Here is a 17,092-nt window from a genome sequence, read left to right on the forward strand (position 1 = left end):
CCCATCACTTGGACAAATAGGAAATGCACTAGTAACTTCTCTTGTTAGTAGCTTCTTCTGTTGGGTGTTTATAAAATTAGGACACTGTGAGATACAAAATCAAACCAAACTTGCACCTTTCCAAATTGCTAGATTTGGTGATGTTTGGAGTGTGATGAGAGGTCAGTTAGTGTAAAGATGAAAACCAACTGAAGTAATTCTTGACCTTTGCCAGATATTGATTGGACATTATATATAGCAACCACCTCCTCCTTCCTGACCTTTTATTCATCTTTGTGCCCCTGAAGCCAGTGCATTTTACTTTGTGAATACAGTATCGTATTTATTTGTTTCATCGTTACTATTGACTTGTTTCAGACATGCCCCAAAACACATTAAAATATTTTAAATTATCATTCTTCTTACAGAGCATCAAAAATGTGCTTAGAACTGTACAAAACAGAAGTGGCCCATGGCCCAGTGAGTTTACTGTTTAATTAGACATTGATAGTACAGGTCTTACCACAATACACATGGAAACTATAAATGAGCAAAGGTCAGGCCTTCATGCAGTCAGTGAGTTTTGTTTGTGAATTTGTTTTCCCGCTTTGCTTCCTGCTTTTCCGGTCTCCAGTGCTTTCAGGATTGCCAATGAAAGTCAAGATAAAGTGATATAAGGCAACATTTTTTCCCCCATATAGCTGTTGGTACTAAAAGCATCTAAACTGTATGTTAGAGGGCTTTCTCTTCACCCTCTCCCCGTGTTCTTGTCATGCAGACAGAGAGCAAAAGACCAGAAGTCCGAAGTGCAGACAATGTGATAGCTCTACACACCGGCAGAGTCTGTGTCCCAGTGTTCTATTCCTAGATCTGATGCTGCAGAGCCTTGCCTGCATCTCCATTCTCCATTCCCCGGTCTCTCCTTCTCCTTCTTAGCAGGCCCAAATATAACTGCAATACACACCTACAGTCCCACTGGGAAGGGTAAGGAGTGAGGTTGTGCTGCGGTCAGGGATGGGCATTTCTTTGGTCTTTTAATGTTTTATACCTTCCCCCCAAGACCCTTTGCCCCTCCTGACTGGTTGCTTGACTTTGCCTTGAGATACGGGTTGAGGCAGTCTTAAAGTGTGCACTCGAGTAAAACTTTAACTGCTTTTATCTGTTCCCATTGTACTAACAAATCCATCTGACTAGGCAGAAGCAACATACACAGTTTTTGTCCTTTGTTTACACATATTAGTATAAGATATAAGAGTATCAAAAAGTCAAACCCAAAATTCTATCCCAGGCTAACAAACAGACCTATATACTAACACAGTAGAACAGTGGTGCCTGCTTTAGCCTGAGGGCCACACATTATCTTAAAAAGACCCAGAGGCTCCAGTCAGTGTTGGCGCAGTTCCTCTACCCTGTTCAGTTCTCTTTTCACAAAGGGAGAAGAAACCACCTACAAGTCTTCTGCTAGGGGACAGGGAGCCATAACTTGTGGCTGGTTCTCAGCTGCTTCTTTCCTACATCTTCTGCTGCCCTGTGTGGGGTAGGGGAGCAGTCCTCAAATAGACGCTGTCCAAGGTTCAGACATTGCCGATTGAGCAGCTATCCTGCTTTCCTTGGGCCTCCCACAGCCTGGCAGGGAAGGTGTTGATGGAGCAGAGCTGCTCCCAGGGCTGTAGGAGAAGATGCCCCTTATTTCCTCACTGTAGTAACAAGGCTGATTCAAATACTATTTAAAAGTAGGAGGGTGGGGTTCAAGGAATGTGGTTGTTTTTTTCAGTTTATACAAATACACAACATCTTAACGGGGTTTTGGAAATGCACATATTGCTCCTAGGACAATATGGTAAATCCTGGCTACTCCACTGAAATGTTTTCTCCTCAGAGGCCCCAATTCAGAGACTTGAGGGCCGCAAGTTGGATACCAGTGCTGTATATATGGGTAAATAATGCAATAGAGACTCTCCAATAGTACAGATATGGCCTTCTGGGAGAAAACATTTCAGTGGAGTAGCCAGGATTTACCATATTGTCCTAGGAGCAATTTGTGCATTTCCAAAACCCTCTGGTAGGGTTGGAGGTGGCTAGAAAGAACATGGTCAAAGGACTCAAATCCATCCACAGTTTGAACATTACTTGAAGGGTCCATGTATCATAGAATCATAGAAAATCAGGGTTGGAAGGGACCTCAGGAGGTCATCTAGTCCAACCCCCTGCTCAAAGCAGGACCAATCCCCAACTAAATCATCCCAGCCACGGCTTTGTCAAGCCTGACCTCTAAGGAAGGAGATTCCACCACCTCTCTAGGTAACCTATTCCAGTGCTTCACCATCCTCCTACTGAAAGTTTTTCCTAATATCCAACCTAAACCTCCCCCACTGCAACTTGAGACCATTACTCCTTGTTCTGTCATCAGGTACCCATGAGAATAGTCTAGATCCATCCTCTTTGGAACCCCCTTTCAGGTAGTTGAAAGGAGCTATCAAATCCCCCCTCATTCTTCTCTTCTGCAGACTAAACAATCCCAGTTCCCTCAGCCTCTCCTCATAAGTCATGTGCTCCAGCCCCCTAATCATTTTTGTTGCCCTCCGCTGGACTCTTTCCAATTTGTCCACATCCTTCTTGTAGTGTGGGGCCCAAACCTGGACACAGTACTCCAGATGAGGCCTCACCAATGCTGAATAAAGAGGAATGATCACGTCCCTCAATCTGCTGGCAATGCTCCTACTTATACAGTCCAAAATGCCGTTAGCCTTCTTGGCAACAAGGGCACACTGTTGACTCATATCCAGCTTCTTGTCCACTGTAACCCCTAGGTCCTATTCGGCAGAACTGCTGCCTAGCCACTTAGTCCTTAGTCTGTTCATGGGATTCTTCCATCCTAAGTGCAAGACTCTGCACTTCTCTTTGTTGAACCTCATCAGATTTCTTTTGGCCCAATCCTCTAATTTGGGGATGACAGTGTCTGGGTCACTCTGTTCCTTTCCTTTCTGCTCTTCCAAAAAGGCATCAGCATCTGTATCTTATCCCTACCCTCCAGCATATCTACCACTCCTCCCAGTTTAGTATAATCTGCAAACTTGCTGAGAGTGCAATCCATGCCATCCTCCAGATCATTAATGAAGATATTGAACAAAACCGGCCCCAAGACTGACCTTTGGGGCACTCTGCTTGATACCGGCTGCCAGCTAGACATGGAGCCATTGATCACTACCCGTTGAGCCCAATAATCTAGCCAGCTTTCTATCCACCTTATAGTCCATTCATCCAGCCCATATTTCTTTAACTTGCTGGCAAGAATACTGTGGGAGACCATATCAAAAGCTTTGCTAAAGTCAAGGAATAACATGTCCACTGCTTTCCCATGGACAGAGCCAGTTATCTCACCATAGAAGGCAATTAGGTTAGTCAGGCATGACTTGCCCTTGGTGAATCCATGCTGAATGTTCCTGATCCCTTTCCTCTCCTTGAAGTGCTTCAAAATTGATTCCTTGAGGACCTGCTCCATGATTTTTCCAGGGACTGAGGTGAGGCTGACTGGCCTGAAGTTCCCCGAATCCTCCTTCTTCCCTTTTTAAAAGATAGGCAGAACATTAGCCTTTTTCCAGTCATCTGGGACCTCCCCCGATCACCATGAGTTTTCAAAGATAGTGGCCAATGGCTCTGCAGTCACATCTGCCAACTCCTTTAGCACCCTCAGATGCAGTGCCCCATGGACTTGTGCTTGTCCAGCTTTTCTAAATAATGTAATATACTCGTGGAGTGTCTTAGAACGTATGATTATAGTATAACTGGCAAAACCTGCTCAGATGCTTGCCTCGGGTGAGTAGAAATTTGGACCCTGTAAATCGGCTTTGTGTGGCTGGGATGCTGATGCCTTTTTGGAAGAGCAGAAAGGAAAGGAACAGAGTGACCCAGACACTGTCATCCCATAACAGGAGGGAGCAGCAGAGCTGTTTTCTCTTTTTCGGGGGGCGAGGGGAAGAGAGGGAGTAGTGTCGCTAGAGCTACTATGTTTGTTGTCCCCGACAACTGGATGGGAGATCAGTCTGTGGCTTACTCTCAATGAGTCGCAGATCCTTTAAAAGGGGAAGTAAAGCAAAGAGCAGAGGCCCTAGGTAAAATGGAAGAGTTGGAAAACTGAGGGTCTGCTGTGTGCCTGAGAGCAGTAGAGAAATTCTGCAAAGGGAGGAGAGGGGACAGCATTGGTTGATTGTATAAGTGGCATTCTGAAAGGGTTAGAACTTAATGTGCTGCTGTCACTTAACTATGCCTGGCTTTTGTTGGTGTAGCTGAGCAAATATTTTTTACCAAGCCTCACTTTAGTGCTCAACTGAGTGTGTGTGTGTGTGTGTGTGTGTGTGTGTGTGTGTGTGTGTGTGTGTGTGTGAGAGAGAGAGAGAGAGGTGGAGGGATCTCAGGTAATTTTTCAAGCTCTGATTATAGTATGTGTACAAGAAAAGAGGCTCTTGTATTGCCTGTGGGTATACCTGTCACTTCAAAGATCAACGTGAATTCCATTGGAAAGCCTAGCACAGGTCATATTTTCTTGTGTGTGGCTATCAAAGGGAATGGGCTATATCCTTTCCATCCATCTGCCTTCCCGGTGTTCAAAGAATTCATTTTATTTTGTAGCAACTCACCAATCACATTCGAGATACACTGCCAACCTTCAGGAGCAAACTTCAGAGCCAGCTGCTTTCTATAGAGCATGAAGTAGAGGCATATAAAAACTTTAAACCAGAAGATCCGACTAGAAAGACTAAAGCCTTACTGCAGTGAGTGTCCACTTCCTCCTCTCTGTATGTAAAATAGTTTCTCACTTGTTTAAGCTTAAAGCTTAGAATATTGATGTTTCCCAGTAAAAGGCAGATGCAGAAGGACGCTTATACACTCTGCAAACTCCAAAGAGGTTATTGTGGCTGAAAGCATTATAACATTTTTAGCCACTTTCCATTTTAGAAAGATTTTTCCATCATTCATTTTAATAGTCATATAAGAATATGCTGGGCTGGATGAAAATCTTTTTGTTTTGTCCTACGCTGAGCATTATAATCTTGGGCTGTGGTTTGTATACTCTGCGCTAAACTGGAACCCCCTGGAATGCCCGGTGTGGTTCAGGGAACCTTTTCTCGCTTTTTAATCAAAAATACACGTTTTCTTAACATAGTTGTCTTTGCGTCAACTGCTGTTTATTATCATAGGGTTCCCTCATGGGACTCTATGTTCAGTATGAGTGCCAACCTATCTGGACATTTATATCAAGCCTTACATAAAATCTAATTAAAAATAGCTGGTGTTTTTTAAGAGAGTAAGCAGTATACATTTATAAAAAGATTTGAAAAACCTTGTACTTGCTTGTGGTCTTTAGGAGTGGAGAAGGACATGTAGGTACCACTGTTAACCCTAGAAATATCATTCATTGGCAATAAATACAGTGACATAAAAATGAAATGAAAAGCTTAGCTTATGCATTGTTGAGTTTGTTTCTGTTCTGAACTTTAAGGATGGTTCAACAGTTCTCAGTGGACTTTGAAAAAAGAATTGAAGGATCAGGGGATCAAGTTGACACATTAGAACTATCTGGTGGTGCCAAAATCAATCGTATTTTCCATGAGCGTTTTCCTTTTGAACTAGTAAAGGTATGTGTCTGTCTTTCTTCCTTGCTTTGAGTTGTGTTTTTATATTTTCATATTTATTTTTATATTGGCAGTGAAGTTACATTTCCTTTGATGGTATTCTAACAGGAAAACCCTTAATCAGAAGGAGTAAATTACACAAAAGGGCAGAATTCTCACCAATACATAGGAAAGAAGTTTATTTTTATTTCTGCTTATGAATGCCAAGTCACAATCCTGAGATTGTTGTTGTATGCAATATTCAAAACTCAGTCATAATTCTACATTATTTTAAAATGGCTCAAATGTTCGCTTTCTGTGGCTTTAGCAAAAACATTTCCCTCTTTGCTCCCCAATTTCTCAATTTCATTTCCAGTATTCTTCCAAATTTGTAATGAATCAATCTTATTTTGTAACCAATATCTTTGTAACTACATGTCTTCTTGTACTTACCTTGAAAAATTAGTCTTGGTAGAATTCAGCTGTTACATATGTCACGGACGCACAGATCGTGCCCACTCTTGGCCCCATGCGGTCCATGGCGGGTGCCCCTTTCAGTGAGACAGCCCTTCTCGGGGGTCCACTCTCTCCCAGTGTCAGGCCCCTCCACCTCCTGGAGCTGCACCTCTCTGAGCCTTAGCACGTCTGTCTCTCGCCGTGGGCCCCTCAGGGAGTCCACGCGCTCTGGACCCCCCGGGCCTCCTTCCCCTGAAGGGGTTGATGCAACCCTGTTCTCTAGACCGGAGTGACTCTCAGCCAGCATAAAACAGGAGGGTTTATTGAGAGTTGAACACAGCACAGGAAACTCTCAGGGCCTCAGGCCTGGCCTCCCTCAGCCCAGCATATCCCAGTCTCCCTGCAGCCAGGTGGGCTCTGCCTGCTCCTCCTCTCCAGCCCAGAGCCCCCCTGCTTCCCAGCTGGGCCTCCGATATCCCCAGCCCAAGCCCCGCTTCTGTCCATTGTCTTCTCTCCAGGTAAACAGGGTTGTAAACAGGAAGGCCTGGGTCTCCTCTCCTTTCAGCCCTCCTCTGGCCCCCTCTGGCTGGAACCAGCTGGTCAGGTCACCGGGGTCCTCTCTTCGCAGCCCATTGTCCTCCCATTGGCCAGAACTGGTGTGACTCCTGTGCTGGGTCTCCAGGTCACCAGGTCACCAGTCGCTGGGGTCTCCATCCTCCCAGCCATCGGCTGGGGTCCCAAGTTCCCTCTCGGGTCCTCTGTAACAACAAACTCCCTCTCCCCTTACCTCGTTAAACCAGTAACACCCAGGGGCACTGAGTCCCACCCCCTCTGCATGCAACCCACTGGAAAACACAGAAAAACCAAGAAACCCCCCCACTTCATCACAACATGTGACATCTTACATTTCTCTTTCTGCATGGACTAATGTCAAAACTAGCGGTCATGTTTTGATATTTATTCATGTCTGTCTCTTTTCCCCAGCTCTTACTATTTTCCTTACCTTTTCCTTTGTTCTATCACCGTTGGCTGCTCACCTCATCTTCTTTCTGGATAGATGGGGCAGGTAAACAACTGCCTCTGATGTAACTCAGATTCTTTTCTTAGTGACGAGTACTTAGGTTCCTTTTTAAAATTAGAGCTGTGGAAAATAGCTATTAGTTTTGGACTTTTTTTTTGTGGCAGTTTGGTTTAGGGTGCAAAACATGCAAGCATTCATCCCAAGATTATAGAAAAATGCAGGTTTTGTGTTAGAAAACTCTTTCTGCCTGAGACACCCTCTCTACTCTTCTGCCAGTCCTACAGATAAGCCGTGTGTGTGTGTATCAGACAAACAGAATTTTAAAAATAAATAAATGGAACACATTTCTCCTAAGGTGACCACCCCCAAATCCTACCATGAGTGTGTTTTGTAGGACCTGATCTCTCTGGTTGTCTAGTAAGATGTTCTGCAGAATTGTCAAAAGCATTTGTGTATAATATGATTTTTATCCTTTGGTTCCTCTAGATGGAATTCAATGAGAAAGAACTGCGGAGAGAAATAAGCTATGCAATCAAAAACATACATGGTATCAGGCAAGTGCTTCCTATTTATCCAGGTTCAGACACATCTACAGAAAGCATAATCTTGTGAATCCATAAACACATTCATCACCTTCTCATCTGCCCAGCGGTTGATTTTTTTTAAAAAATATATCTCATGCCTGCATTTTTAACATAGCCATGAGAGTGGTGGCTCTCATGCCCACTAATTTGTATGGAGATACCAAATTTGTCTGGGACATATGGAGAGATCATGTACAGAGCAAATCAACACAATTCTTCTGGTTGTGCTGATCGCTGCTGTTAGAGCACCCACATATAAGACAAGATTTTTATGCAGCACCATGGCTGATGGAATTGGTGTGATTGATGGATTGAAGGCACAACATTCAGAAAAGAGAATGATTCTCAATCATTTCTTTGCTTGGCTTTAGTTGCCTACCCATATACATTCTATATCAAATGCAAAAACTATATGAAATGGACACTTCTGGGTTCAAACCAGACCAGTAAGGGGTTGTCACCACGTGCCCTGTAACCATGGGTGCCTCTGTGCTGTGCAGCTGTGGCTCGGAGTCCTGATACCTGCAGCAGACTCACAGCACAGTAGCCCCTCTGTGGCTTTCACCAGCCTGGTTACTCCTTGAAGGGTAACACCAATAGCCATTGTAGCCAGGTTTCCCTGTAGTATCCAGTCCCTCCCACTAGAACATTCACAAAACCTTATCAAGTTCTCCTCTCCTTTAAGGAGTCAGTACACAGCAGTCTATTAGCTTACCCGAGGTTCACACCTTTCCCTTCAGTCACAGCACTGTCTTGGTTTATAGTGAAAGTAAAACCAGTTTATTAATAAAAGGACTTGGGTTTAAGAGAGATCAAGTAGAAGGAATAAGCATAGGAATGATCACAAACAAACAAAAGTGAAAATATGCTATTAAGATAGAAACTCAACAAACTAGAGTCTTTTGTTCATATTCGTTTTCTCACCATAGTCCTTTTTCCAGCATAGTCCTTAGCCAGGATCCAAACACAGTTCACAGCACTTGATTTCTTTGTGTCTGCAAGTAAAGGATGACGTAGTGGTTTACTCCCCCTCTCTTTATAGCCCAGTAAACCTTTGAAATGTATTCTTCTGAAGTGTACCTCCAGGTAAAGTTCCTTTCCCATGCTGGGTGTAGATGCCATGCTGGCTTCTCCCCAGCTGGTGATTTTAACAATGCAAACGATCTTCCTGCAATCTCAAATTTGTAATCTGAACATGTGCATTACCTCATCTGCTTTCTGGAGTGTTCTGATCAACAGCACAGTTGTGTGTGCTGTTCTTGAGTGTGGATGTATATAAGCAATTCTCAAAGGAAAGAAAAATAGTGGTTTTTTTGTTTTGTTTTAAGGAATGAAATTCTAATCAAAACAAAATGTTGTTAATGTTTTCTATCATTTACTTTTAAAAAGTCTAGGATAGCACTCAGGCTAATCACATATTGTGCCGTCCCCACCCTCCATAGGTTGGCATTATGGCTAAAGAAAAATATAGTTTCAGTAAATATTTTGCTTCATTTTTAAGGGCAGCCACTGTAGGTTGAATATTTCTGTGACACATTGGCCCATTGGTGGTTCACTACTCTGTCAGCAACTCTTGTCAGCCCTAGCATGCTCAGTGCACCTCACATACTGTTGTCATGGTATTTATTCAAAAGGTGGCATGTAAGAAATCATTAGAAAACTAGTAACTAGTAATATTCTTGTGTGATGTATGTACATTTAATTACAAAACTTATACTCTACATACATCATGCAAGAATATTAATGATTAATGAATTATGATTTTTGAGATTTATTATAGCCCACTTTTTGGATAAATATTATGACAATGGTATGTGAGGTGCACTGAGCAAACATTAACAAGACCTTTAACACAGTTTAGTTTTGATTAGAATTTCATTCCTTAAAAAAAAATCCAAAAACTATTTTGTCTCCATAGAAAGCATATAAGGTAATGCACGTGATCAGATTACAAACTTGATGCTGTTTGGAGCTTGGTATGTAGACACTACTGAAACTCAGGGTTGTTAGAATTTGGGATGTTGATGCTGTTCCAGATGGATTGAGCATTTGCCACCGAAGGCTAGCCGTCAGAAGACGTAGGCATCATATGTCAAGGATTTCAGTGCAGGGTTGGTTCAACATTGGCACAGACGCTGACACAAAGCTTGTTTCACAGTATATCATGGATGCTTTCTGGCTTTCCTCTATTGAAGCATTCATATTTATGCCTCTTGAATCATATTATGATCGTGGATCTGACCATTTTCCCAAGGTGCTGAAGCTCTCTAGGAAGATGAATTCTGGAATATATAAATAAATATTTCCATATGTGTTCTACTTATTCCAGATTCTTCGTCATTGCATATCTGTTCAGCCAGTGAAGGTTTCATATTTGCTAATTATGGGCAAAAATGAGCAAGTGCATCCAAAGGTATATAGGAGGATAGAAACCCAATGGCCAAGGGATTGCATAGGCTCTACTGGTACCTTTCTGCCAGGCCTTGTTGGATTATTGGGCTCCTTCCTGTTGATGAAAATTTGACACACGTCTATAAATTTGTTACTACCCACGCTACTCATGAAGTCTCAATCTATCCACCTTTAATTATATTTATTGGTCTTATGAGTAAAGGAACATTCTAGTAATGCTTCCTGGGAACATGATTCACAGGGTTTAATTCTCTGACCTTGTGTAGCTGACACTATCTTGGTCCACACACTGGGGATTGAACTGGGAAACTCCAGAGCTAAAGGCATGAACTGCTATAGTTCCAGCTAAAGATCTAAGACTGTAGCTGGGCATGTAACAATGTAGCCAAGGGCTGTAACAACTCATTTTCACAGTTTCAGGGTAGTTGCACCTCTGGGGCATGTTGAGGGCACCCAGTTAATAGCTGGGAGCCAGAAACCTTTGCCTCTTTTGGGCTGAAACCCACAACGTTCTCCCTCTTGACTGCACAAAGGGCCGTCCTTACCCATACGCAAAGTATGCAACTGCGTAGGGTACCAGGACTTTGGTGCACCAAATTTCCTGGTGCCCTGCTCAGCTGCATGCTGCTCCAGTCCCTGCTCTGCCTTTTTCCCATGGCCCACTCTCCTGCTCTGCCCCTGCTCTACCCCAGCCCTGCCCCCACTCCACCCCTTCCCCAAAGCCCCTGCTGCTGCTTTGCCCCGCCCTGCCTCTACCCAGCCCACCTCTTCCCTCCCCTGCTCCTCCCTAGCCCCGCCCCCAATCCCCTGAAGACTGAAGCAGGGCCAGGCCTGCACTCACTGGCAGTGGGAAGTGCAGTGGCCCAGCCCCAGCCATGCTGCGGGTGAGTGCTGGGGGGTGGTTCCCCCCTGTCCCCCAAGCCAGCTCCCCTTCCCCACAGAGGCCTGGGGCCAGCTCCCCCACCACGGAGGCCTGCCACCCTCCCCACAGGGGGACTGTGTAGGGCCCCAGAATAGCTAGGGACGGCCCTGGCTGCACAGCTCCCTGCCTTACGCTGTGATATCCCCAAGCCAGCCTGCCTCAATAGGCCAGCGCCTGCACTTTGCTTATTACCAGAGGGCTCTGAAGAGTATAATTGCCAGCAGTTCCAAGTTACCATACTGCTCTTTCCAAGCAATCACTTATTCTTCAGATAAAGGCATTACAGAGAAAACATATATTTTAAAACAACGTTGTATACATGCTAACAGCTTACCATCAGTCTTATGGGGCCCCTGTAGGACAAAGTCCTCTCAACTCTTCTGCAAGGGTCGGGGTCCCCCTTGGACAGCAGGTATTTCTGTTTACTGGAAGAAGGCCCTGAGTCAGTTTAGGTTTGGCCTGTTTATCCAAAATTCCTTCCTTTTTGTCTTTTGGTCTATGAGAATTCAGTTTGCACAAGTGTAACCCTTCTGCCAGCAGCAACAAGGGCTGGGTTCAATATCTAGGGGTTCTCTTTCAACAATACAACACAAAACTGGTGCGAGCCCCCACCCAATGACCTGGGACAATTACACAACACTCCCTTGGTGCCTCTAAGAGGAAATACCTCCCCTCTCGCAAGTACAGAGTCCGAGTGTAGCAAAAACTTTTAATAAAAGGAGGGAATTAACTCAGCATGAATTTGGGAAAACACCACAACTAGGGCTCATAAACACAAACCATGAGCAAAAGACCCACCCCCAAGTAAGTTGGGCAGTATCCTTTTCCTCTCAGGGTCTTAAGTCCAGCAACCCAAAAGTCTCTTTAATGTGCCCATCTGTACGCCACTCACAGTTGCTGTCCTTGGCCCTTGCAGCCCCAGAGTTCAGAGGTTCATCCGCAGAGTTCACCTCCCACCCTGTATGGAAGGCGGGTGGTGGTGGTGTTAGGGTGGCACCTTACATGCTTCACTGCTCGGGCACTCGCTTGTTGCCCCAAGGGCTGATTGCCACGCCTCTGCGAGGCTCTGCTCTGGCCCTCTCCACCAGCTGCTCTGCTGGTCATGCCTCTCTGCCAGCTGCCCTGTGGGCCACTTGCCACACCTCTCTGCCAGCTGCTCACTCACCACACTTAACACAGCTCTCAGTGATTTCAGCTGCTAGAGGGGGAACCTCACTGCTGGTGCACACTGGACAGTCTCTTGCAATAGAAACACCATCCCAAAGTTGGTCTAATACTTAGACCTAGGTATCAGTGATTTCAGCTCTGCAGCCCGTAACAAGATCCTCAACTGAGTCTAAATTAGCTCATTTATTATACCATGGAGAGAGGAAGGGTCAAAGGGTGTCTACAACCCTTAAACAAGGCCCACACTACCAGATACAAGTACCTGTTCCTACCCTCTCTCAACTCATTGGGTTTTGGAACCCATGTCCCCTGCCTAGCGAGTGCTGTTCAGTTGAGGGTAAGTTCCTCCACTGGGGTATGCGAGGTACAGTTCTGCTGCCCTCGGTTCACACAACAAGGATAGCAACCCTTTATTACTCTTGCCCCAATAACAAGGAGACTGGGGATTCAGCACCAGCCACAAATGATCATTTGGGCAAGCAGTTCCAGGGTAGGTGTGTCCATGCAAATGAGATCAGCTTCTGAAGTCTTTTTCACAGCTCACCACTAGATGTCAGGGGAGAGCTCATCCAAACTCTGCTTACACTAGTATATGTGAACCTTCCCAGGAGATGGTACCTGGTTTTGGTTCCAGGAGGAAATGTGGCAGACCTTCCCTATGGAGTAGAACAGAATCACACACAAACTGTTCGTTTAACACAGTGCAGCCCAATGATACCTTAATTTAATAAGGTCCCATATCTGGCAGTAAGTTGCCATATCTGTCACACTCAGATACTCTGCGGATCAGCACAAAGCAGGACTTGTAACAAGCTCATCAGTGGATTACACTTGTACTTACTTATATCTGTGCAGAGTGCAAATAAATTCCATTCAGACTTGTTAAACCCCTGTGCAATATGGGTGTAAAAAGTTAAGTCAAGACATCAGAGAGCCTGAACTTGTTCCTAGGTCAACTGGATTACACAAATTCCCATTTACAACTTGCATTCTTTTTAAACTAGGGGAGACTTATAGCTACATTTCCCTGGCACTGGATAGGAGTTATTGTTTCTAACTCCAGTTATCTGATACTGTCAGAGCTTTACTAACTAGACAAAGTTCATTCCTATGTCTATTTACTGCATGAAGTTTCACCTTCATTATGTTTCTTTCTCAACTGTTACCCTAGATGCCTGGTGATGCCCCAAAGCACTGTATAAATTCCTCTGGGACATACCATGGGAGCTTTCTAGTGAAAGTTATGACTTAGCATCCATCACCTACTAAAAACTGCATAAACACATGATGTTGCATTGCTTGTAAGGGGTTCTTATTTCTGTGAGCCTAATAGATGATTCTTTATTTAGGCTCAGAATGAGACCTGTGGAGTACTGGATGAGGACAACTTACTGGACTCTGAAATATGGCTTATAAACACTGATGACAATACCCTAAACCATGCAGGACTCTCATGGTAGACAGTCCATAAAATGTTTCTGGAGTACAGTCCATTGCTTGGCTCCTGTCAGCTGTGATTTTGATAGATGCCTCAGGCATAAGTTGGGATACCCACTTACACTGTCTCTAGGTACAAGAGGTTTCAAAATCCATAGAGATCTAGGGTTACAAATTTCTTGGAATCCAGAGCAATATGATGGTAGGGGGAACTTTGTTTCCTTACATCCGTGACAAATCTGTACTGATTTTGACAGACATCACCACAGCCATGTATCATATGCACTAGTAGGGGGAGCTCGTTCCTGTTGTTTGTGTCAAGAAACTGTCTAGCCTGAGGAAGTGGTGCATTCCATATCAAGTTGCACCTCTAGCTCTCTGGGTTTTTTTTCCATGCAAGATCATGGTCTTGGCAGACAGCCTCATTCTTAATTTATCAGCCCCATCATGAGGGTTTTTTCAAGTTTTTGGCATTGTTGATATTCCAAACTACAGGGATCCTTCTCTCCTTTGTCTTGAAGGAGAATTCAGTGTGCCTTCAGTTTTTATTCTGTAGGAAATAGTGATCCAAAATCCTTGAACAGCTTTCTTCTAGCTTGGGGCCATACTCTGCTGTATACTTTTATCCCTTTATGCTTCAGCAGTGGTACCGATTGCAAGAGTTCTGTCCTTTGTGGGCATGTCAGTATTTATATTTGGATCTATTATCCCTGCCTCTGAAGCATCTAGTCTGCCTTTCAGTTCTTCCACATCTGTTTTCACAGTATCAAAGTCAAATCCATTATTCAGGTCTGAGATTCCTAAATATCATGGCTTGCAATGTGGTGTATTGTGAAATTCTGATCTGGAGTCCTCTTAAGCTGTTAAGCGAATATTTCTGGAAAGTCATAAATCTTTAAGGAAAACCTATGCCTTAAAATGGAAAAGATTTTCAATTTGTGCTGCTGACCAAGACTGTGCATCTTCCACTGTTCAGTGCCTTGTATTGTTTCTGTCTCTAAATGACCAATTTACTGAGGAGTTCAGCGTGGGTTCATTTTGTGGAAATATCTGTAACTTGCGTCTGGAGGAGGTGAAATATTTGGTTTGGGATGGGCTGGTTATTTTATATAGGGATGATTTGTCTGTTTTCAGATTAGTATTAGCACATAGGATTCCAGAGAGACACTTTATAAGAGAATGATGACAAATATAATTGTCCAGCCAAGGATTATCCATATTTGCACATTCTACAATGAAACAATTTCTGAAAGGACAATTGCATGTTTTTTCCACCCACTTGAGAACAGTACTCTCCTTGAAATTAAATTTGATGCTCATGTGATTTGGTATCACTGTGGGAGCCCTCTGGAAAATATTCTTTGCATCACCTGTACTTATAGCATTGCTAGTATCTGTAACACGAAGGAGAATGGGTGAGATCTAAGTCCTGATGGCTGAATTCCCTTAAAATAAAGATAAGGTGATACCATCCTTTACCTGATCTTGACTAAATTTGAGTTCCACTCCAATTTTATTTACCAGGACTTTTCTCTGAACCATATAACTTACAGGGGCAGGGCCGGTACTACCATTTAGGCCAACTAGGCGGTTGCCTATGGTGCCAACATTTGGGGGCGCCAAAAAGCAGCACCCCCAAATTTTTTTTTAAAGCCTTTCAGCAGCCGCTGCGCTGGGAGGGAGAGGGAGTCTGAGCCGCCAGCAGCCAACCCAAGGGTTCCCCTGGGTCAGCGCGCCGCCGCCTGGCGGGAACACCTGGGCTGCCTGCCGGCGGCTCAGACTCTCTCTCCCTCCCAGCGTAGTGGCCACTCCATCCCATGACATTCTTCTCATTGCCGGCGGTGGCGCTGGCGGCTGGGCAGAGCTCCGCAGCTACAGTATTTAATTTTAAATGAAGCTTCTTAAACATTTTAAAAACCTTATTTACTTTACATACAACAATAGTTTAGTTATACATTATAGACTTCTAGAAAGAGACCTTATAAAAACATTAAAATGTATTACTGGCACGCGAAACCTTAAATTAGAGTGAATAAATGAAGACTCAGCACACCACCTTCTGAAAGGTTGCCAATCCCTGCTGTAGACAGATCTGCTGTGAGCTACTATGTGTCCCAATACTTTGGGATCTAAAGTCACGCTTCCCTTGATCCCTTCCCCTTGATCCTTTGCCCAGCGTATCTAAGAAAATATCTCCTTTGTGGACACTTCAGGCTGCTACCTTGAGCTCAGTGCTTACATTTATAAAGCATTATTCTTGGCTTGTCAACTAGATGAGATGGTCAATTTGGGATAGCAGTCCTATAATCTTCACTTTTCTTTAGACCTATATCCTTAAAGGCTGTGTGACTTCTAGTTAATATCTCCTAAGTGGGGCTCGCTACAGGCAGTTTTTGAAGGAGAAATAAGGGCTATTTGTCTGTCTGTAACTAGTTCCGTGAGATGTCAGCCAATATAGGTCCACATGCACCACTCAACTGCCCTGCTTCTTCAGGGTTTTGAATGGATGGATAGGAGAAGGACTTTTGATGTGTTTGGGGATAAAAGGAACTTGGATTATGGATTTTTATGTAACTCTATCCAAATGGTCAGTCCTGTGCAAGTGAGCAGTAGCGCCGCTTGTCACTGCTTTTAGATGGTTTTGACTGTGTCTGCTGAAAGTACATGTACATACCTCAAGAGTAGCTTTACAGTATACTTGCACTCAACTTGATGAACTACAGTTGCAGGTTAAGTGAATCATAGAATCATAGAACTTAAGATCAGAAGGGACCATTATGATCATCTAGTCTGACCTCCCGCAAGATGCAGGCCACAAAAGCTGACCCACCCACTCCTGAAATAATTCTCTCCCTTGACTCAGCTGTTGAAGACCCCAAATCCTGATTTAAAGACTTCAAGTAGCAGATAATCCTCCAGCAAGCGACCCCTGCCCCATGCTGCGGAGGAAGGCGAAAAACCTCCAGGGCCACTGCCAATCTACCCTGGAGGAAAATTCCTTCCCGACCCCAAATATGGCGATCAGCTGAACCCCGAGCATGCGGGCAAGACTTTTCAGCCAGACACTCAGGAAAAATACTTTCAATATCCCAACATTGACCCTCGGTACTAATGGACTATTTATTTTTTCATTCAGACTCCACAATTTAAAAAAAATCACATTAATTTGCATATTAAATCTTCTGTTTAAAGACAGACCAAGTGAGTGCTGTGCTAGGCCTTGCATGTCATTTTCATCTGACTATTTTTATAGTTGGCCTGTCACTCCCTGAAAATGAAAATGCTGTCTGATGGAAATGCTGGCCAACAATTGCCCATACTGTAGCTGCATGAATGGTGGACCCCTAAGAGATAGTGACTGTGCACTCTCCTTCCATGCTAAACTATTAATTTGAATCTCTAATTCACCATTTTCTTAATCTACACACCCCATAATTCACATGTCAAAACCCAATGGTCTCATTCTATTTCTCAATAATGGTTTAATAACAGAGAAAGTGCT

At 44.0% G+C, this 17,092-nt stretch overlaps 1 protein-coding gene across 17 annotated transcripts in view; it reads left to right on the forward strand.

The window, feature by feature from the left end:
- The window catches only part of DNM3 (dynamin 3), a 406,816-nt gene that overhangs the window by 84,348 nt on the left and 305,376 nt on the right, over positions 1 to 17,092 (forward strand). For all 17 annotated transcript variants that reach the window (XM_045026194.1, XM_045026192.1, XM_045026186.1 and 14 more), the window contains 3 exons: positions 4,609 to 4,751; positions 5,480 to 5,615; positions 7,555 to 7,622. In XM_045026194.1, coding sequence (XP_044882129.1) covers positions 4,609 to 4,751; positions 5,480 to 5,615; positions 7,555 to 7,622 — 347 coding nt within the window. The remainder of the gene's footprint in view (positions 1 to 4,608; positions 4,752 to 5,479; positions 5,616 to 7,554; positions 7,623 to 17,092) is intronic.

Source organism: Mauremys mutica, chromosome 8 (genome assembly GCF_020497125.1).
Source record: "Mauremys mutica isolate MM-2020 ecotype Southern chromosome 8, ASM2049712v1, whole genome shotgun sequence".
NCBI lineage: Eukaryota > Metazoa > Chordata > Testudines > Geoemydidae > Mauremys > Mauremys mutica.